Genomic DNA, 23,229 nt, shown 5'->3' on the forward strand with positions numbered 1-23,229 from the left:
AAACCAAAATGTGCAACCCTTGGGGTCCCCAGGACAGAGTTTGGGAAACGCTGCCCCAACCCCAACCTTAACCGCTACCATTCCCTTACAAAAAAACTTTTCAGTTTCAAACTGCAGTAAAATTGCAGTAACTGCAGTCGACTGTGGTATTTTGGACGCGGTATCTGCAGCATACTGCAGTTATACTGCAACCTTTTCTCGTAAGGGTTACCTTAACCGTTTGAAATGTCAACGTCAATGGGGTGACTTCAGCGTTGGGACATCCCACGGACACGTTTAGATGTCAGAAAATAGGTGAATACTGGCATCTACTGGTTTAATGAGGAGCACTAGAGATGACATTTTCTAGAAAGAGAATGGAGCTTTCCCACTGGGTACAAACTGGTTGAATCAACGTTGTTTCAACGTAATTTGTCAAACTATTGTGACATAGAATCTATGTGGAAAATACATTGGATTTGAAAAAAGTCATCAATTTGTTGTTTTGAGGGTGAAATGTCAACCACATGATGATGTCATCATGGTAACCACATTTCAACATAGACAAACCTTGTATAAAATATGTTGAATTTGTACCTTTAAAACAAGGTCAGATCTTCAACCTTATATCCACTATCAGAAGAAAAAATAGTAGGCTGGGTAGCACATCCTACTGGAGAATTGATCTATCTACAGCTACCCTTTGGTCTCCCATCCAGGGTTTTACCAAAGCCAAGCTATGATATTTGTCACTGAATATTACCAATGATTGAGAATGATTGTAGAGAGATCTCCACTTAAACACTAAATAGATTCACTGTTGCAATCGAAGTCATTCCAAAAGGTAGGTTTAACAGAGCAAATGAAATGGGACCATACTTTATCAGTCATATATCATCAATGATGCTATTCAGGCCTATATAGCATTTTCAAAGTCATCAACAGCTTTTGTTTCAATTCAACCCAGAATTCAACTAACAATAGACAATACAGTAGGCCTAGGGTTTCAAGCTCTGGTTGTTGATATTTAGTGATATTGAATTGTGTTTGGTTGTCAACGCAAGGAGGTATCTTCTGCTTGGATAGTTACATCTGTGCCACCGACTTAGTCTGGCTTTAATTCCAGTTTGTCTTCAAATTATTGATTGACATGTTGGATTCACGTCTCCATCTCAAAGTTAAAGAATAGGACTAAGGGCCAACCAAGTGGCGCAGCAGTCTAAGGCACTGCATCGCAGTGCTTGAGGTGTCACCACAGACCCGGGTTCGATCCCAGGCTGTGTCACAGCCTGCCGTGACCGGGAGACCCATTGAGCGGCACACAATTGGCCCAGCGTTGTCCGGATTAGGGGAGGGTTTGGCCTTGTCCCATCGCGCTCTAGCGACTCCTTGTGGTGGGCCGGGCGCCTGCAAACTGACTTCGGTTGCCAGCTGGACGGTGTTTCCTATGACACATTGGTGCAGCTGGCTTCTGGGTTAAGCGAACAGTGCGGCTTGGCAGGGTTGTGTTTTGGAGGACACATGGCTCTCAACCTTCGCCTCTCCTGAGTCCGTAGGGGAGTTGCAGCAATGGGACAAGACTGTAACTACCAATTGGATATCGGTCAAAATAATAGGATCAAATTTGATTTAGTCATATCCTTTAATTTAGATTTTTGGCAGAGATGAGGACGTGACTCCAACATACACTACCGGTCAAAAGTTTTAGAACACCTACTCATTCAAGGGTTTTTCTTTATTTTTACTATTTTCTACATTGTAGAATAATAATGAAGACATCAAAACTATGAAATAACACATATGGAATCATGTAGTAACCACAAAAGTGTTAAACAAATCTAAATATATTTTATATTTGAGATTCTTCAAATAGCCACCCTTTGTTTTAATTGAGTGTTGTTGTGCTGATTAAACAGGTTCATATGATTTCTTTCAGGAGCGTCATGCACCCCAAAAAATCTGAGGGGCACAAAATACGTTTGGATGGCAATGGCTGGGGGGTGGAGAATTGTTGGAGAATAAAAAAAAAATCAAACTCCTGAAACACCTTTTTCTTGCAATCTAGAGCCGTAATCATTATGCTTAATTCTATGTAAAAAAAAAAAAAAAAATGTTAATTTCTTCTGCATATCTAAGCATACCTCTTGAGTTGTCTGTATCCTCCTGACTGGTGGTAATTTTTTTAAAGGAACTAAATATGCTTCTCTGCATCTATGCTAAAATCTGGTTATAAATTGAAAGGAATGTGAGTCTTAAGGGTCTATCAGAGTACCAAAGGTGTACGTGTACTCACAGTAGTGTTCTAGAATATTGGACCATTGCCTTTCATACTTTTCGAAATCTCAGCACAGCTCAAGCAATTTCTCCAACTGTTAACACATTCAAATGTACCAAGAGACCCGTTGGTTGGGAATTGTGGGAAGTCGCTCATTCGGGATGTGCGTCTCCCATGAATGGTGGTCTAGTTATGTCACAATGGGATGCCGGACTATTGCGTCTTACCGTCTGTGGATGATTTACGCTTTATTCAGTACATTTAGTAATTGCTTGCTTTTCTAAAGTCTACCAACCTTGCCAGCAGGCATGCCAGCTAAGATAGTTAGACAAGCTAGCTATTCTTCATTGATAGCCTGAAATGGCTTCTTGGTACACTATATATACAAAAGTATGTGGACACCCCTTCAAATTAGTGGATTCGGCTATTTCAGCCACACCCGCTGCTGACAGGTGTATAAAATCGAGCACACAGCCATGCAATCTCCATAGACAGAATGGCCTTACTGAAGAGCTCAGTGATTTCAATGTGGCACCATCATAGGATGCCACATTTCCAACAAGTCAGTTCGCTGCCCCGGTCAACTGTAAGTGCTGTTATTGTGAAGTGGAAACGACTAGGAGCAACAACGGCTCAGCCTCGAAGTGGTAGGCCACACAAGCTCACAGAACGGGACCGCCGAGTGCTGAAGCACGTAGAGCGTACAAATCATCTGTCTAATGCCAAGCATCAGCTGGAGTGGTGTAAAGCTCGCCGCCGTTGGACTCTGGAGCAGTGTTCTCTGGAGTGATGAATCACGCTTCACCATCTGGCAGTCCGACTGACGAATCTGGGTTTGGCGGATGCCAGGAGTACGCTACCTGCCCGAATGCATAGTGCCAACTATAAAGTTTGGTGGAGGAGGAATAATGGTCTGGGGCTGTTTTTCATGATTCGGGCTAGGCCCCATAGTTCCAGTCAAGGGAAATCTTAACACTACAGCATACAGTGACATTCTAGACAATTCTGTGCTTCCAACTTTGTGGCAACAGTTTGGGGAAGGCCCTTTCCTGTTTCCGCATGACAATGCCCCCGTGCACAAAGCGAAGTCCATACAGAAATGGTTTGTCGAGATCGGTGTGGAAGAACTTGACTGGCCTGTACAGAGTCCTGACCTCAACTCCATCGAACACCTTTGGGATGAATTGGAACGCCGACTGCGAGCCAGGCCTAATTGCCCAACATTAGTGCTCGACCTCACTAATGCTCTTGTGGCTGAATGGAAGCAAGTCCCACAGCAATGTTCCAACATCTAGTGGAAAGCCTTCCCAGAAGAGTGGAGGCTGTTATAGCAGCAAAGGTGGAACAACTCCATATTAATGCCCATGATTTTGGAGATGTTCGACGAGCAGGTGTCCACATACTTTTGGTCATGTAGTGCATCTAGTTATGAGGTTGGGAGATTGGGAACCTATCTGAGCTAGCTAAAGCCAATATCATAAAATTGCTAGGTGGCTAGTAGTATTACAGTATATATTAAATACAGTATATATTTTGTATTTTTAAACTGGACAAATCTGAGGGGACACGAGCCCCTGTGCCCCTATGGGCATGAAGCCTCTGATTTATTTCCCACTTGGTCAGGCTGTAACATGCTTATGTGTCTAGTGACTTTAGGGATGCATAAAGCGTGATTAATTCCCAGAAATTCCTTTCTCTCAGATTCTGTGTAGACTGAGAAAGAGTTAACTTCTGGGTTAACAGAGATTACTGGAACAGTAAAGTTTGTGAGAACTTAGAAGTTAACTATGACCTCATATTAGAATCCCAGCGAAAACTTGAGAACTTGCACAGTGTAGTCCTCTGGCCTAGTAGGCTACTGGGTTTCCCAAACTATGGACATGTGAGTTTTTAATTTCCCTGTATTTAGTCAGTTGTCAATATGATATATCACTCAAAGCACAGAACTCATTCAAATACCATTGATATAGTTGATTTGGGTATTTTGACATGGATAGTAACATTCTGTGCATGATATCTGTTCCTCTGGATTACAGAGTTCTTGGCCTATACATGCTTGGCTTATTGCCTTTGTGTTCTCTAGGCAGGGGTTTTTGCAGGACATGCAGGAGCAGATGGGGAAACTGACAGCCCTCCTAAAGGATGAACGGCGGTCCCACCAGCACAGCTGCCGTGCGGTGATATATCTAGATAGTTTCTCCAACATGGTCAGCTGAATGGAACCTCTGGCTCCTTCTGAGTTCATCATGTCTCTGTTTCACAGCTGTTGGACGAGGCAGAGCGGAGAGCTGAGAGAGTCAGGCAGCAGCAACAACAGGAGATGGAGTAGGTACTTTATGCCCCACACAGCTAGCAGAGGTGGCGTCCTTTCAGTGGGAAGGGAAGTAATGTCTATTGTATACAGCACATCTAGGTTACACTACGAATGATAGACAAATTCAAGCTCTAACCTAGACAACTTTGTTGTTCCATTGTTATAAATCACTTTTATGCGGGACTGTTGTCGTATCGAGTGAGTGGTGGCAATTATTGCTGATAAACAAAGGAGTCTGCTCATACTGAATCCTTGATCATAAGTTTATTCAGATCACAAGCTTACAGCATAAGTTTACAGACTCGCGAGGCCTGGAGAGCAGTGTCCTCCAATTCTAAATGGCTGCTCTGCCTTCTCCTTCGTTTTTCCCCCTATTTATAAACAATGCAAAAAGATGCTCCCTCTTCTGGCCAATCACCAGTCTCCCCTGTCTACCACACACTTCCTGTCTGTTGTATGTGGCGTTACACTAAAACATTCCCTTTTGATACTAACATAAACATTATTTCAGTTCCACTTAAAAAACATTTAACACCATCATAATCTCAATACACTACATATTCCCCCCTTCGAGACAAATTAAAAGTCTCGACAACAAACAGAATAGGATTATGACAAGTAACAATTTATCTTATTGAGTATCTTTAACATTAAACCAAAAACATTATTCTCTAGAGTGTAAATACCTTTCTATGAAATATGAACAACTGTTTATGAAGTGTGAATACATTACTATGACATATGAACAAATCTTTATGGAGTGTAAGAGCGAAAAACTGTCCGGCAACCTTCCATCCATCAATCAAGACAGTAAAATTCTCTCACGGTCCCTCTGCCCCAGGCAACCACCTTCGGTACTCCAGATAACCTCATAAACCATGTAAATGCATTTGAAACTATGATGCAATTAAATACACATGTAAGCCCCTGCAAACAAAATCCTATCCAAAAACATCCACTTGTAAGGCTGGTCAACCCATTGGACCCTACAGTGGAACTCTCCCTGCCTAGACTTTCTCTGTCCCTAAGCATCACCGAAATAAACAAAAACATCTAAGATCCTCACATGTATCCAATAACATCAAACATCCTTCTACAAAAATTAATACCTAAGAATATGACACAAATTATGTATTACACATGTCTATATTTCATTGCAGACACTGGAATGTAGTCCACTACACTTCATCTCCCCGTAGTCTCCTCTTCCAATGGACTGTTGATGATGGAATCGGCCACACCCTCCTTGTTTCATCTCCTCCAGTCATATTGTCCCTTCATATTGTCGTTGTTTGAGTATTTCAATCTCCATATGTTCCCCCAAATGCTTCTGAAAGAAAAGGAAAGACCAAACAGTATCTTTTGCAAAACAACACTTTCAAATTGACCATCAATATCAACTAAGAATATAAAAATGATATATAAATGATGTATGAATCACATAAACCCATTCCCCCCTTGATTCATAAAATCATTTAAAAAATCACACCAATATTGAAAAAATTGAAAAATGATCAAATAATCAAAAATGATATTTATCCATTCAGTTCCACTTGTCCATCTTTATCCAGATCCGGAACAGTCAACACCGGCATCTGAGTGTTGTCTCCAGGCATCACTCTCCAACCTATCTCAATATCATAGCTTTCTCAAAGGTCAGTAACAAATTACAAACATCACACAGTGTTATCAAAGCTGCCATTAAATGTAACCCATCACTGCCCCTACTGGGCCTAACTGATCTTGCAACCAAGACTTTGCTGACCATCCAGCTCCTTCAGATCTACCAAACGCATCCCTTATATTCTTCAATGCATATATAACCCTCGTGATATTATCGGAACTATCTGGACTCAAAGTATCTACTAATATTATCAATATGATCTTTCCAAATGTTACACCATACCATGGAAAAAGTCCCCCCTTCTCCCTTAGATTTATCCTTCAATGATAGGCTTGAAGACTATGACATGTAGCCATGTCTCTTTTCATCCAATTTCAAATATAGCTTCAGATTTCTGTGTCCGGTGCTACCCCTCTTATAACGGTAGAAACCTCATATGGAAGCTTCAACGTTGACATGTAACAACATCCTGTCTATCCATAGGGTAAGAATATATATGCTTTATCACCACAAACCCTCCAAATATCTCTAAAATTCCCCATAGTCACATTGTCAGGCAAAAGCTAATCTTTTAACCATCAAAGTCCTGCTGTTCCTACTACCTGGTACATAAAAAGTAACATATATATTTCTCATTACTACCCTTAAGGTCATGCATACCCAAAGTTATCATATAACATCACAATCTGATATTCCCATAAACATACCCCTTACCTCATATGTTTTATTAGAACAAAAACAACTTTTAGCCCTCAATGGTTACACCTCAAATGCTTCAGTTACGCTGTTACCTGATTTTCTTTACCATCCAACAAATTCACACAAGTTAATTCACTTAACCCAATAACACTTAACCCTAGGCTTAAACAAATGTTTTGACAACAACATTATTTTATCGGTTACTGATTGTTGCTGATACCACAGTCATGACAAAGCATAAGATTGACACATACTTGATAGAGGTCGAACGACCGTCTCTAACATGTTTGACTGGAATTCTAACCAGACATGGACCCTCAAGATTCCTCACTGATATTACAGAATGAGCTGCTGGAACCTGCCCATCTACCTCTAATTTTCACAACAGAAGAATCAAACCACTCCCTTTAGTTTCTCTCTTCCCTAACGAGCGGTACTGATCAGATACCTCTCCTTGTCTGTCATTAAAATCAAAGACCTCATCCTGTACCTCCATGATGAATCTATATTCTCTCTACTACTATCTGCTCTCCTATTTTAACCCTATTCGTACTATAATTGACAGCACTCTCCATCCGTAACATAACCCATGAGTCCTTCTTGCTCCCCCTTTAATTTCAGAAAAGTTGTTGTCGGTGTCCTACATTTGCTATTGCCATCGTATCATTAATCCCTTCCAAAGTTACCATTAAAGTAGTTGATGTATTAACCTTAATTATTTCTAGTGGCAAAGCTACCGATATCCTATGTGTATTATTCACTGTTGGAGTGACTACTGTAATCTACTCCTCCTGAACTCCCTCAATGACTGTGGAGGCTACAACAGACCTCAACTCTTCCATTATAAGCGTTACTTTATGAATTACATAGCCTTTTAACCAATAATTCTTAACCGGAACAAATTCTAATGCTTGCACTAGATAAGTATACTTCTTCTCCATAATTATCTCTCCATGTGGGAGGAACGTCCCCATCCTAACCCTAATAAGTATTTTTCCCCCTAAAATTGGTGCTGTATTGGTTCCCTTATAATCAAATGCGATATATTTATGGCTTTAATAACTATCAATGTTGAAAGAGTTAAATTGCTTCTCACTGTTGTTATAATAGACTGAAGTGTTAATGTCCTTAGTTACTTCTAGTTTTTCCCAAAGAAAAGTTGTCTTTGCTTGTACTTCCATCTATCACCACTAGTGTCACTTTTTCCCACTCTCAGTCCTATCTCTAATCCCTGACTTTCAAACTTTTGATTATATAAAAATACACCTATAATTACCTTGATCTCCCTGCTGGGAACTGTAACTATAGATACTCAATCACCCTCAATCTTCTCTTATCATTCAGCAACACATACTTTCTCAATGCATCCGCTCCTAACAGATCTAAACTCCTACCATATCTTCCCACTAAACTTTAAAATGTCCTTCACTACTGTTCTCTCTCTCTTACTACTAACTTTGAAACTTAGCTTACTGTCTTAGAGTTCCTTCAACCCTAGTTCTCCTAACTTATTTTAATCTAATCTTTTCCTCCTAACCTTTAAAAACCTTTTCCACTGATTTACTCACAAAATCCCTTTACCACCAAATTTTTAGAATATGTGATTGGGAAAGTCCCCACCTGCTTCTGACTTTTTTTACACACAGACTTGGCAAACGACTAAACACCTTTTAGCCTAGCCTGAAATCTCTTAGTGTAAAAATGTAACCCCGAATAACAGTCACTCCTTTAAAGTTTATTTTCAGACAGATTGTCTAATAGGCAGTCTAATATATATTATCATCCTTCCTATGATATTATCTTTTTAAGCAAATATGATTCCCAAAAACCCTACTTTTTAAAATCCTCTACCAGACAGCCGTTTAGTGTACATCTTATTGTACAATTCAATTTAAACAATGCATCTCTTCCCAACACTGCAACAGATTTATGTCCTAATATTAGTATGTCTATTTTAATTTCTCTTTGATTTTTATAGCAGAGCTCCATTGGTTCCCTAAGAGTAATTAACTGTTTACTACCTCCAATCCCTATCCTAATTAGTTAATTTTACATAGTGATATGTTTAACCTCTTTAGGCTGAACACAGATACATTTTTCCACTATTCACCATCACTTCTAATGGTCGGTTGTTTTTACTTCAATTGTTAGCTATTTTCTCTTCTTCTCTAATCGATGCTATCAGCTGACACCCCCCTTCCGGATCTTCTAGGCACTCTAGAATCTTTAGGGTTCACCTGGAGAACAGGTGATCTTGACTGACCCCTGTATCTTCCTTAAAAATGTTCTGTTGTTTCCTCCTGACTTGTTGCAGTCACAGGTAAAGTGACCAACCTGTCCACAATTATAACAGTCTTCTGAAAGTTGCTGGAAGTGTAGCTGAAATCTTCCTCCTCCTTCTAAGCCTTCTCGTCCTCTTCCTCTCCAATTCTGTGTCTGTCCAGAAACTGGCTGTGGATATGGAACATTTGGTACCCCCCTTGGCTGGTACAATTGCATTTGATATTGTTCAGTTGAAGCTGTAACAGTGATTGTTGATTTGGTTCACTCTGATTCTTCATAACCAAAGCTTCTCTTCTCCTTCTTCTCCAGTTGTAAGTTGTATTTGATTGAGTTTTCAGAGAGTTTCTTGGTCCTGTTCCTTCTCGCCGTTGACATATCAGTATTCTTCAACAGCTTATACTCTAAGTTCTGTCCTCGAAATATCATCTTCCATCATCTTCTTACTAGTGGCCTTTTCTTGACCTCAATCTTCTCTTCCAGACATCTCATTTTCTTCCTTCTGGAGTTTTGATTCATCTTCATCGTCGTTTCTGCTTGCCCTCTATCTATTATTCGTTCATCTTCATCTCTGATGCAACAATCACCCCCCTGGATGATCACCGGAAGCTGAGGATAAACGTCCCTAAGCTCTACTACCCTTAGCCTTATCTCTATAGCTTTGTTTATCTTATCGCTGGAATCTTTTATCAGTTTTTGTTTGAGAATGAAGGGCAACTTTTGTTTCACTTGCCGGATAACCTCGCAATACTTTAGTTAAAGGGTCACTATTTTCCTTTCCCCCTATATCAACCCTTTTATATTCCTTTATTATGAATTATCTTATTTTAGACTATATAACCTATGGCTTTCCCCCTCTAGTTATTAATATAACCAAACAACTCCAAAAAAAAAAAAAAAAAAAATGTTTTCTTTTTTAAAATAAATCAATTAAAAATCCTGAATAATTAAAACCAATTTTTATTCCTATATCCTATGTCACCAATTTATCAATTAGTGTCTATCTTACCACAACCCATCAGGAAAGTAAATGTAAGTTAGTCAACTTCAAAGCAATCCCAAAAACAAAGCCTTCTAACCTTACAACCCTTTGATTTTTATAAATTCCATTGTTTAATATGCACCCAAGTATCTTAATTACAGAATAATGTCAGTCCTTGATTCCCAACACAACTCCAATCAAACCCCAGTGATGCACAGAGCCTCCAAAATGCAATTTTTAATGAATCATTTGCCAAGCCTATGTAAAATTGTCATAACATCACATATTTTGTAAGGGATGATTTTGTGAACTAGCCTGATATCTGATCCTCTGCCGCGTCACACCTTGTCACGTGACGCACGTCAGTCACACGTTAGCCCCTCCTCTCTCCTGTCGTATCGTCCTATTGCTCCTCTCATGACAGAAGAACAGAAACACAGAATAACATTTTAGTAGTTAATGCAATCACTGAGTATTTCCAACCATTCAATATTTGTTCGTTCTACATTCGCTCTAAGAATTAACTCAGGAACAATTATCGATCGCTCAAAAACATTTTATTTAATTTTAATCGTCTTTTAATTATTTAATTCAATTTATTATAATCCGTGACCATATATCTCTCTCATTTATCAATTCAATAGGTCACAAAACAAGTTTCATCTTTAACCAACCACCGCTTTACAACTAGAATACTCGTGTCCAAATATCTCTTTGTCTGTGTGTTTCTCTGTCTTCCTGCAGCCCCCAACAGAAATATGACCCATTAGCAAAAACGTGTTGTAGTTTAGTACCGTAAACCAAAACGTGTCCTAATCTCGTGCCATAAACTCCCCCTTTCTGTAGTGTAGTGTCGCAAAATTAAACGCATGCGCAAATCCCCCGTTTTCCCCTCATAGTCAAACAACATTTAACAGCGCTCACAAAACATATAACCTGACTTACACACACAGAGACAAGTTTAAGAGACTTTAATCCATCGCAATGGGGTCTCTAAGGATATCCGTTAGCATGTAGCACGCAACACAATTAGCATTTAGCATTAGCATTATCATTAGCCTTAGCCGCTATGTACCACGTGGCCTGACACACAATCAAGCATTTAGAATTAGCGTTAGCCTTTAGCTAACTGCGGCCTACCACGCAAATAAATATCCTGCATTGTGCCCAAATCATTATCCATCATTATCCATATCTCCGCCTAACTTTATGCTGCCTTGAATGATGAATATCATATCGAGAGGTTACCCCCAACATATCTCCCGTCGGCTATAGGAGGAGTATAACATAGATACAATCGTTCAACTCATGGTTCCCAGAACCAACCTGACGAAGTCTAATACTTCGCACAGGATTTGTAGTCCACTCCTGCGAGTCGCCCCCCCTGGGGGTCTTTCCAGATTCACAATGCTCTAAATATGTATACGTATATCTGCCTTTATTCACTACCAATCCATTGTTCTAGATTATTTACCGTTTACCCATCAACCAAATTTAGAATATTTTTCAGACTCCTAGTCAACAGCAATAACGCCACCCGAGGCACGGTCGTAATGGTACATTCCTCCAGTGTACACAAGCAGTAACAAAACGAACAACTTAGCTGTGAGGAACACTCACCCTTGTCTGGTCATGACTCCAGACCGAAGTTAGCTTGAGTTAGCTTGGCGGCTACAAATGCAGCAGAGGAGAATTGCAGACCAGCCCCACGTTGGGCGCCATTTGTCGTATCGAGTGAGTGGTGGCAATTATTGCTGATAAACAAAGGAGTCTGCTCATACTGAATCCTTGATCATAAGTTTATTCAGATCACAAGCTTACAGCATAAGTTTACAGACTCGCGAGGCCTGGAGAGCAGTGTCCTCCAATTCTAAATGGCTGCTCTGCCTTCTCCTTCGTTTTTCCCCCTATTTATAAACAATGCAAAAAGATGCTCCCTCTTCTGGCCAATCACCAGTCTCCCCTGTCTACCACACACTTCCTGTCTGTTGTATGTGGCGTTACACTAAAACATTCCCTTTTGATACTAACATAAACATTATTTCAGTTCCACTTAAAAAACATTTTAACACCATCATAATCTCAATACACTACACTGTCAAATTGGAATAAGGTCCTTTGACAAAGATATGATTCCCAGTCACCACTTCCCTCTGACTTACAGGCAGCTAATGCAGGCCCACAGATCAGAGATCAGTGCTTTGGTGACCCTCCACACCAAGACTCTGGAGGGGGAGAAGGGCTGTGCAGAGGAGAGATGTGGTATTAAACAAGAAACAATGACTTGTGGCAACCTAACAGTCAAACTAATACTGGATCTCTTCAAGCTGTCCCTATCACTCTCACCCTTTCTTTACTTGTCAACCCTCACAGCCCTGCTGGAGAAAGATTATGACTTCCTCAAAAGTTCCTTCCGCACATACAAGGTGAATTAGCCTTGCCACCTGTTGGCAGATGGCACCAGTCAGAACTTGGTGTTTCACATTTTGTCAGTGAAATGTACTGCAAAAAAGTTTGAATTGTTTTTGAAAATTAAAATTGTGTTTTTTTCCCCTACTGCTCTAGGACAGTATATTTGAGGAGATGCGTAGCAGCTGGCTAAGGAAGGAGAACAGCTGGAAAGAGGAGCAGGAGAGGGATCTCATGGACCAACTGATGCATTGTGAGGTTATTAACAGTTGTGCAAAGTAGAGTTATTATACAGCTCCTCAGTTTCAGTGTTGACATTTAGAAATGCTATAATTCTCATCATTGACAGCACGTGAGCAGTTGAACAAAAGTGAGCAGGAAAAGGATAACCAAAGAAAAGCCTTTGAGGCAGAAATGGCAGACCTCCAGGCCAGGTTTCAGGAGGAGATACAGGTCAGAGGAGTGTTGTTGCTACCAATGTTAACCTGTATTTGACTTATAGGTGGTTCGGACAATGGGATAGTTTACCTCTGAAGTCACTAAGTGTGTGTGGCTTTTCAGGTACTAGCTGGTGAGCTGACAGAGAAGGATGTAACCATCAGCTTATTGAGAACAGCTTATCACCAGACACAAGAGCAACTGGACATTGTGGTAAGCTACTGATACTCTGTGTCCTCTTCATCCAGAGCAACTGTCACGGACGTTTCTGCTCAAACCTGCTAGTGATGGCTATCTTGTTGTTGTGACAGACCTGTCGTGTGTCAGACTTCGGGAAAAACACAAGCCGGCTTGGGCCAAGACGCATGTCACGCATCACGCAAGAACCAACAGAGCCATAGTGCAACTCATGACCACACCAATACATGTTTGAACGTCTCTTTTATTCTTCTGTCATAGAATGAGTCTTAAATGTGTTGTATGACATGCCATGTTGTGTCAAGGAGTACACTGTGGTGTATTGAAACAGCAGCAACAACAAAATGATCAATATTGATTGAACATTTTATTTGTATTGATTTAGGAAGTCAATGTGCAAAGGAATAAGAAATTGACAATTTAGAAGAAAACAGGTGAAAGAAGTTGCATATTAAGGTGTTGTTGCTTCTCCTCTACAACATAAAAAAATACCCTTTAAAAACATTTCCTAAAACCTTCTATTTACAGTTCTTTGGATATATTTATTCTGAATTTCATTTTTTATATATTTCACAGCGAGGTGTAAAAACAGTTAACTTTCAGTTTTGGAAAAACACTGCAGTTTATACTTAAGGGATCCCAGAGGGTGCAATGTAGTGTGGAGACAGTCTCAGTCTAGGGCAGTGGTATTCAAGTACTAGTATTTTCCCCATTGATTAATATTGATGGTGAGAGTCCACTCAGCTAATTTCTGAATCAGTCCCTGAATAGATGGGAAAGGAGAAGACCATTAAAGAAATCTGCTCTAGTGGTCTCTAGCCAATACTTGTGGCTCACATAGTCTGGGAGGTGGTTCTTTGGGGATGGGAAAGACCACCCTCTTTCTGAGTGAGTATGCAGGCTGGGGCATCTGCTTCTTAGTGCCATAGGGATCGGTCATCCTGCTGACATCATCGTTCACCTTGGTCAGGATGGACAACAAGTCATACCCACTGGACAGAGAGAACAATGAGAGGAAATAAAATCTGATATTAATTTACCAACAATACGCTCACATAATTATGTCATAATTCACTGTTTACTGATGTCAGAGAGAAACCAAGCACATCTCTGAGCACTAACCTGGGCACCAATTTGATGAGGTTCTGGCACAACGACTGGATGAACCAAGTGCCCTGCCTCTTGTCTCTGAAAGAGGCAAAGTGAGGCACAGTGGCCATGCCCAGAAGGAAGTCAGCATCATTGGGAATGGAGTCTTTGAGTACCACTGCATCCGTGCAGATAGAACTGGTGGTAGTAGAGCTTGGTCCTGGGCCATCAGACTGGATGAACACTGGCTTTTGTTCCTTGGTGCCCTGACAGGCCTGGATGAAGAACAGCTTGGGCTTGTCCCTCAGTGAGCTGCACTTCAGTCCAGAGAAGGGCCCTGTGAGCTCCCTGACACTGACCTTTTGCCCGTCCACCCCGTAAACACATCCCTGCTGGCCGTGGCTCAGAACGCAGCACACCAGGCAGTCCATCTGGCTGTGATCCCGGTTGCTCAGCTCCACAACTAAAGACAGTATCTTCTCCCGACTGCAGTCTGGCTCAGTCTGTGTCTCAAAGCCCAGCCACTCAAACACACTCACCAAACTTTCTAAAACACAAACACATACAGGTGGTTGTGGTTTAGCCCTGGTTCTTCAAAAGCAACCAACTTACAAGTATTGGAAGTATTTCAGTATAATAAGTATTAAAAGTAAAGATGATCTTACTTTCATCAATGTGTGTTCCCTCTCTTTCTTTCAACTGTTGAGAGGAATTTCTAAAGTCTTGGTTGTTAATGATTAGACAGAAACCTCTCTTTTTTCCTGTCATAGAATAGTCTCCCAGTTCCTACAGAAAGAAAACATACATACAGTGCATTCTGGAAAATATTCAGACCCCTTGACGTTTTCCACATTTTGTTACGTTACAGCCTTATTCTAAAATGGATTAAATAAAACAATTTCCTCATCAATCTACACACAATACCCCATAATGACAAAGCGAAAACAGGGTTTTAGAAATGTTGGCAAATGTATTAAAAATAAAAAACAGAAATACCTTATTTACATAAGTATTGCTATGAGACTCTAAATTGAGCTCAGATCCATCCTGTTTCCATTGATCATCCTTGAGATGTTTCTACAACTTGATTGAAGTCCACCTGTGGTAAATTCAATTAATTGGACATGATTTGGAAAGGCACACACCTGTCTATATAAGGTTCCACAGTTGACAGTGCATGTCAGAGCAAAAACCAAGCCATGAGGTTGAAGGAATTGTCCGTAGAGCTCCGAGACAGGATTGTGTCGAGACACAGATCTGGGGAAGGGTACCAAAACATTTCTGCAGCATTGAAGGTCCCCAAGAACACAGTGGCCTCCATCATTCTTAAATTGAAGAAGTTTGGAACCACCAAGACTCTTCCTAGAGCTGGCCACCCTGCCAAACTGAGCAATCGGGAGAGAAGGGCCTTGGTCAGGGAAGTGACCAAGAACCCAATGGTCAGTATGACAGAGCTCCAGAGTTCCTCTGTGGCGATGGGAGAACCTTCCAGAAGGACAACCATCTCTGCAGCACTCCATCAATCAGGCCTTTATAGCAGAGTGGCCAGACAGAAGCCACACCTCAGTAAAAGGCACCTGACAGCCCACTTGGAGTTTGCCAAAAGGCACTCAAAGACTCTCAGACCATGAGAAACAAGATTATCTGGTCTGATGAAACCAAGATTGAAATCTTTGGCCTGAATGCCAAGCGTCACGTCTGGAGGAAACCTGGCACCATCCCTACGGTGAAGCATGGTGGTGGCAGCATCATGCTGTGGGGATGTTTTTCAGCGGCAGGGACTGGGAGACTAGTCAGGATCGAGTGAAAGATGAACGGAGCAAAGTACAGAGAGATCCTTGATGAAAACCTGCTCCAGAGCGCTCAGGACTTCAGACTGGGGCGAAGGTTCACCTTACAACAGCACAACGACCCTAAACACACAGCAAAGACAACGCAGGAGTGGCTTTGGGACAAGTCTCTGAATGTCCTTGAGTGGCCCAGCCTGTTGCCCAGCCAGAGCCCGGACTTGAACCCGGATCTGCAGAGAATAGTGGGAGAAACTCCCCAAATACAGGTGTGCCAAGCTTGTAGGGTCATACCCATGAAGACTCGAGGCTGTAATCGCTTCCAAAGGTGCTTCAACAAAGTACTGAGTAAAGGGCCTGAATACTTATGTAAATGTAATATTTCAGCTTTTTTTTTTTTTATAAATGTGCACAAAATTATAAAAACCTGTTTTTGCTTTGTCATTAAGGGGTATTGTGTGTAGATTGATGAGGGGGGAAAAACAATTTTATCAATTTTAGAATAAGGTGGTAACGTAACAAAATGTGGAAAAAGTCAAGGGCTCTGAATACTTTCCGAATGCACTGTACATCATATATAAATCCATAATCCCAGAAACAACTAGTGTACCTAAAATAATCTATACATTACTTTACTCAGTCAGTTTTCAGTAAAAGCATGCACTGACATGACTTTGTCAATGCTCATTTAAAAATATAATTATAAGAGAAACCTCTCGTTTGGTGTTTCCTGTCTGAGGATCTGCTGGGCCAAAGTTCTTATTGTCTCCACATGAGGATGTGGATGAAACATGGTGATTATCTATGTGAGAGAAGACATGGATCAGGTAAGAATGCATCAATGATACAGCTAAAATGTAATAGTAATGCCAATGAGCCAACAGAGCGAGTAGGAGAGGGGAGAGTCTACAGGCCCCTTTTGCAGATTGGCATTATACATTCTGAACTGACCTTTGCTGAGAGCAGCACAGTTGTCCCCATTGGTACTTAGGAGACTCAGCCTATGTGAGACACTCCAAACATCTGTTGTGTGGGTAGACCAAGATCACACAAAAAGGTCATGTGAGTTCTGTACTGTACTCCTGATATGAGGTTTTTATAGTGTTATGATGTCATGTCATAGTATCATGGGGACAAGGTTAGAGTTACTAGATAAGTGGTTTGGTGCCACGGAGTCTACATTCCATTATGTCAAAGGAGATTACTGATGTGGATCTTAGAATACGTGATGGACAGGATATAGTGACAGGGGTAAAGGGTAATAACATCAAAAGAATGGGAGTGCCCATGAGGATTACCAGATGTTCGTGGAGAGACTTGTAACAGAGTATATATATAGAGAGAGTGGATCTTTGTTCTGGAGTTAGGAAGTTGGAAAAGGAAGGGCCATGTCCCTATGTCTGTTATAAATAACCATGTTACCATATTAAATATCTAATATGAATTCCCCATCAAAAGTGTCTAAGTATATTCTTACATCCTTGATTACTTGATGTCCTAGAAACTCATCATAACAACTCCAAAACAGAGAACAGGTGTAGAGGGCAGCACACTATGTTCATTGTGGGACTTACCCAGAGAGGTGTCAGATCGATTTACAGAAGATACCTGTGGATGGAAGAAGAGGGAATGACTACACAGACATGAGGGATGGCCATAGCCTCTGGTGTAAAGACTGGTGGTGTGTTCCTGTTGATGCATTCTGTATGCTCCAATGAAGCATATAAATAAGTGTGGCCCAAAACCTGGACTGAACATTAGACACTTACCTTGGCTGAAGGCTGTGAACTTAAGAAGTTGTCAGGAATGAGAGTCTCGTCAGAATGGCCATACTGTTCAACTAAGACAAAAAGAAAATGGAATGTATAAAACAAACAGGAAATGGAAGGTGAGCATGTTATAACATACTGAAGAGGATTTGACATTGACAGTACCCACAGGGCACACCATGTCATTTCAACGTTGAAATTTTGGTAATATTTGGTTGAGACGTTGATCAATGAGATTTCAACCTTTATTCACCCACTCAAAAAGACAGCCAGAAGTTTGTTGAATTCCCAATGTTTTATCACTATGCCTTCAACCATCTAAAAGCGCAACCAAATTCCAATGGGAAAACAATGTCAGATATTTTATATTTACACAACTTCATGTGTTATCACTGTGCTTTATCTAATAGCACAACCAAATGACTTGAATTGCAGTTGAGATTATATTAAAAGTAAATAGTGCAAGTGATCAATGCTGTTCCAAGATTCTGCACAGATTATTACAGCAATTGTGAAGATCTCCACAGACCTGCGATGACCTATGCATGCTATCATCTTGAATATGCAAGCTTCATATGATTACATAAGAAGACATTTATAGTTACAGTAGGCTAAGCTCAGAACGTGGCCATGGATGTGTTGCTCATTTTATGGTTGAATAAATACTGTTACATTAGTTTGTAAGATATTCTTAACTTTAGGCTATTTACTGTATTGCAAAAATATTATTGAATTGTGTTTGGTTGACACGCAACAAAATATCAACATTTAAAGGATATCTAATGCTTGGATAGTTTCATCAGCGCCACTGGCTTAATCCCATTCTTTAACTTTTTTTGGTGTAGTTGGAGATGTTAACATCATTTGTTAACTTGTTGACAAGTTAATAGGCTATTTACTGTATTGCAAAATTATATTGAATTTTGTTTGGTTGTCAACAAATTCCAGTTTGTCTACAAATCAATAATGTATATGTTAGATTCACGTCTCCATCTCAACCAATAATCAAAGTTAAAGAATAGGACTAAATCAAATCAAACTTTATTTAAAGTGCATTTAAAGTTTGATTTAGTCCTACTCTTTAACTTTGATTTTCGGTTGAGATTGAGACGTGAATCCAACATATCAATTATTAATTTGTAGACAAACTGGAATTAAAGCCAGACTAATTCAGTGGCACAGATGGAACTATCCAAGCAGAAGATACATCTCCTTCAAATGTTGATATTTGGTTACGTTGACAACCAAACACAATTCAATATCCAGTTTGTCTACAAATTAATAATTGATAGGTTGGATTCACGTCTCCATCTCAACCACAAAACAAAGTTAAAGAATAGTGCTAAATCTAATCTAATCAAACATTAAATGCACTTTGAATAAAGTTTAATTAGTTATATTCTTTAACTTAGATTTTTGGTTGAGATGGAGATGTCAATCCAACATATTAATGATTAACATTTTACATTTTATTCATTTAGCAGACGCTCTTATCCAGAGCGACTTACAGGAGCAATTAGGGTTAAGTGCCTTGCTCAAGGGCACATCGACAGATTTTTCACCTAGTCGGCTCGGGGATTACAACCAGCAACCTTTCGGTTACTGGCACAACGCTCTTAACCACTAAGCTACCCGCCGCCCCATTAACTTGAAGATTACATTTTAAATCAACCAAAGCTTGAAACCCTAAGCATATGTATTGTCTATTTTTAGTTTAACCCTGGGTTGAATTGAAACAACAGCTGTTGATGACTTTGCAAATGCTAGATAGGCCTAAATAGTATCATTGATGATATTTGACTGATAAAGTATGGTTACATTTAATTTTTGCTCTGATAAATCTACCCTTTGGAATTACTTTAATAGCAACAGTGAATATATTTAGTTATTAAGAGGTCACTCAATAATAATTCTCACGATAGCACATTGATAGTAGTCAGTGACAAATATAAAAGCGGGGCTTGAGACCAAATTAAGAGCTGTAGATCAACTCTCCAGTAGGAGGTGCTGCCCAGCCTATGGTGTGTTTTTATATATATATATATATATATAGTGGATATAAAGTTGAAGATCTGACGTTGTTTCAAAGGTACAAATTCAACATATGTTATACAAGGTTTGTCTATGTTGAAGATTAGTCACAATGACGACATAATCCTGTGGTTTAAATTTCACCCTCAAAACACGTTGATTCCTTTTTTCAAATCCAATGTATTTTCTACGTAGATTGCACGCTACAATACGTTGATAAATTACGTTGAATTAACGTTGATTCAACCAGTTGGTGCCCAGTGGGTAGTCACAGCTCCAATCTACCTGATAGTTCACAAGAGACAGGCCTCTTTGGACGCATGGAGGCAGCCTGAAGGAAAACAAATAAAACAGTCATGAAAATCTGTGAGGATTATACTGTAGTAGTTTATCAAGATAGAAACTGAAATGTGTCCATAAGTACTGGATATCAAGATAATATAAGAAAGAAAAGGGAGTGCTGACGAGCATTGTATGTTACCTGGATTTGTGGACAAGCTTCAGACACAGACCTTGGTCTTAACTGTCCCACCCCTGTCTCTTGAGTTACTGGCCCTGATTGAATAGCATAAAACATCTCAGTCATATCCCTGTTCTAAATCATTGACAGGCAAGGGATTGGATTGTTCAGCAGATAAGTGATTTACCAGGTAAGGAATACTGTGTCTTATACTTATTGATTGTTGTTTTCAACATGGGGGAGACACTTTCAAAAATGCTTTCAAGAATGTTTAGTTTATTGATGCTCAAAATATCCATTTTCTCCATTTCCAGGAATACTTGCAAGGTAGTCTGGAAGAATAAAGCAAAATGTGTAAAGTCAGTTGGTCCATCAAGATAACCATTCCTTCTACTTATATTGCAATAAATAATAGGTTACTGCCCTACTCTGGACAACAAATATTGAATTTCAGACTGTTCTGACATACTCACCACGTTGTCCTCCAGTTTTCTACGAGGGAGTTCATTCAACAACAAGAACTTGATCTCCCTCAATTCATCTTTAGTGATGTTCTCTGACAGGTTATACAGCATTTTTCTGCAGATGGTTAAATACAATGAATCATTCACTTTTCAGAGAACATCATATTACAGTACAGTATATGGAGTGATAAGCTGTAACACAACAAGTGTTTATATTCGTGTTAGGAATGGGAAGTTAGCTTTGTCTGATTTAAATTGTGGGGGAAGATGTTGTATGGACTCAGATGTAGTAATAATTTAATTGCCAGCCATTTCCGCCCACACTAAGCCTGGGGATGAGGTTATAGTAAATGTAGCCTATATATTCACCTATAAGGTGAGATGAGGCTACTGGTTGTTGATAGCTGGTTGTTGAGGCCAAGGCCTCGCATCAAGCATTGCTGCTGGATGGTGAGTAGTAGGTCAGCAAGCAAGTAAGGTTGATCAGGGGATAACAGTTGTTGGTCCATCAGAAGAGAGAAGAGTTTACTTGCTGTGGTCACTGAGCTCAGGTCTTTCTCCAGTAAATCTTTGCAAAGAAATGCAAGCGATTGTACTTCTTCACTGCTCAGGGCTTGTTCCACCTGCAATAGCCGCCTTTGGAAATCCATCTCCTGTGGAAAAACCAATATGATTGCTATATTTGATATCTATAAATACATATTGTGAACTTACAATCTCTGTACATGGTACTAATATGTTGTCAGTTGAAAATATCAATTAGCCTAAGTGAGTAATCAATTGGATAGCCCTCTAGTGCAACAACTATCAACTTTCAGGGGGCTGGGGACCCCTAGGGGCCTCAGTGAATTTTCTAGTTTGTCCCAGCATTATTATTTTCTAGAATTGTCTAATTTTCAACTTCCACCTCACATAAAAAGCAGAGAGGAAACCATGGAGGGAAAACAATACATTTATATTCTATAGAAGAGCTCCTGTTTAAACACTTTTTAGAAGATTAGGCTCACATAATTATATAAAACAGTAATATGTCTCTATTAAAATATATGTTTGTCTGTTAAGCCGGGTGTACACTACACGAATTTGCCCCGCTTTAGCTGTCCCAGACAAGTATTCAAGATCGGAGACAAAGTCCCCATGTCATTGCCTACTCTGGGCGCGCAGCCGTCAGAGACGCAATCTGAGGGCTACCGATCTCGTCTTTGAGCAGTCCCAGACGTCCCGATATTTTCAAACGTTTGATTTTATCAGCACACAATCTGCAATGTTCTTGTAGTGTGAGATATGCAATGACAAGTTTTGAGAACGGTGCTCACGGATAGCCAATGAGAGCTCGCCAGAGAAGAAGCCAGTGAGATGATGACGTTGTTTGGAATCAGCCAGAATGTGTAGACTCTCGAACCGGAGCGATGACTACTACTAGTATGTGTCTGTACTTGCCTTTAATTAACCAAAGCCGAAGTGCCAACTCGTTACAGCGGTGAAGTGCACAAGCATTGTTTTTGCGAGACAACGTTGTATCGACAATCCTCACGACCAAGTTAAATATATTGCGGTGTGTGACCGCCGTCGGCGCAATATCGTTTAGTGTGGCACAACTACATTGGCAAGACCAAAAAAACTACAACATGAAAGACGGTCGTTTAATGTGAGGCTCATCGATGTTAGGATTCTGAAAGTCATATAGTGGACACCCGGAAATAGCCTACACTATTATAGACGTAAGGTTGAGAATGAGAAACAATGACAAATCTACATTAATTCACCCATAACAAGCTATACCCTCTGCCCAATAAAAAATAACACACTGTGTAAAAAGACTATACAGTGTATAATACAATTTTGTACTGTTTAATTAGAACAAATGCCCCACCAAGAAAAAGTTTGGGGAAAGTATAGCTGAGGAACGGAGTTGAGCATTCCTCAGCTAGGAATAGTGCGTTCGAAGTTTAAATGTGTGTCCTGATATCTCAAGTCCACATAGGCCTACCTGTACTTTTGGAGAGGTAACGTTAACATAAACTACAGGAATACCAATGTTTTCCAAAGATCCTGTCTTCTTCCCGATAACAACTACAGGTCATTATATTTCCTCTAGCATAGTTGATCAACAACTTGAAGGCTATCCATCCATAACTTGGGAAATACAAAATCGAAAGTATCCGGAGGTCTCGTAACTGTGGCGAGAAGTCAGTACAGTACTTCGAGCTTTACTCACGCCATTACATAGGATACGCCCGTTTCAATATTTTCACCCTCTCCAAATGTTGCAATGTAGCTGTAATTAATACAGATTAGTCGTCGTAATCCTCACAAATGTACACTATCATCCACGCATTGTCATACACAGAACATACACTTAGAGAAACACTCTCAATGTAATATTTTTATTCAACACATCAAAAGTAGAAAAAGTCAATAGGACATATGG

The 23,229-nt window shown here is 40.1% G+C and overlaps 2 protein-coding genes across 2 annotated transcripts; one reads left to right on the plus strand and one right to left on the minus strand.

Annotated features, from left to right (window-relative positions):
* Nucleotides 1–4,349: 4,349 nt before the first annotated feature.
* On the plus strand, nt 4,350–13,471 carry LOC121536114 (flagellum-associated coiled-coil domain-containing protein 1-like). Its single transcript, XM_041843409.1, has 8 exons — nt 4,350–4,431; nt 4,518–4,579; nt 12,318–12,415; nt 12,527–12,579; nt 12,719–12,815; nt 12,912–13,015; nt 13,124–13,213; nt 13,460–13,471. Exons 1-8 carry the CDS (start codon nt 4,357–4,359, stop codon nt 13,469–13,471), a joined length of 591 nt encoding a protein of 196 aa, XP_041699343.1. The 5' UTR covers nt 4,350–4,356.
* casp10 (caspase 10, apoptosis-related cysteine peptidase) lies at nt 13,425–23,046 on the minus strand. The gene is made up of 13 exons (XM_041844271.2): nt 22,789–23,046; nt 21,168–21,451; nt 20,808–20,913; nt 20,522–20,666; nt 20,356–20,429; nt 20,160–20,205; nt 17,844–17,914; nt 17,649–17,682; nt 17,026–17,097; nt 16,788–16,876; nt 14,953–15,073; nt 14,321–14,834; nt 13,425–14,190 (listed from the first exon to the last, which is right to left on the minus strand). The coding sequence occupies exons 2-13, from the start codon at nt 21,446–21,448 to the stop codon at nt 14,004–14,006; spliced, it is 1,740 nt and encodes a 579-aa protein (XP_041700205.1). The 5' UTR covers nt 21,449–21,451; nt 22,789–23,046; the 3' UTR covers nt 13,425–14,003.
* Between the last annotated feature and the right edge of the window lie 183 nt (nt 23,047–23,229).

This window comes from Coregonus clupeaformis, chromosome 23 (assembly GCF_020615455.1).
Source record: "Coregonus clupeaformis isolate EN_2021a chromosome 23, ASM2061545v1, whole genome shotgun sequence".
In the NCBI taxonomy this organism is placed as follows: Eukaryota; Metazoa; Chordata; class Actinopteri; order Salmoniformes; family Salmonidae; genus Coregonus; species Coregonus clupeaformis.

Excerpts from the sequence above, each read along its gene's own strand:
- LOC121536114 (XM_041843409.1), top strand. The coding sequence starts at position 4,357 with ATGCAGGAGCAGATGGGGAAACTGACAGCCCTCCTAAAGGATGAACGG. Across the intron at positions 12,580-12,718 it reads GTTCCTTCCGCACATACAAG|GACAGTATATTTGAGGAGAT; the intron begins GTGAATTAGCCT and ends CTACTGCTCTAG. Across the intron at positions 13,016-13,123 it reads GGTTTCAGGAGGAGATACAG|GTACTAGCTGGTGAGCTGAC; the intron begins GTCAGAGGAGTG and ends GTGGCTTTTCAG.
- casp10 (XM_041844271.2), bottom strand. The coding sequence starts at position 21,448 with ATGGATTTCCAAAGGCGGCTATTGCAGGTGGAACAAGCCCTGAGCAGT. Across the intron at positions 20,430-20,521 it reads GACACAGTATTCCTTACCTG|GGCCAGTAACTCAAGAGACA; the intron begins GTAAATCACTTA and ends CTATTCAATCAG. Across the intron at positions 16,877-17,025 it reads CTGTGCTGCTCTCAGCAAAG|ATAATCACCATGTTTCATCC; the intron begins GTCAGTTCAGAA and ends TCTCTCACATAG.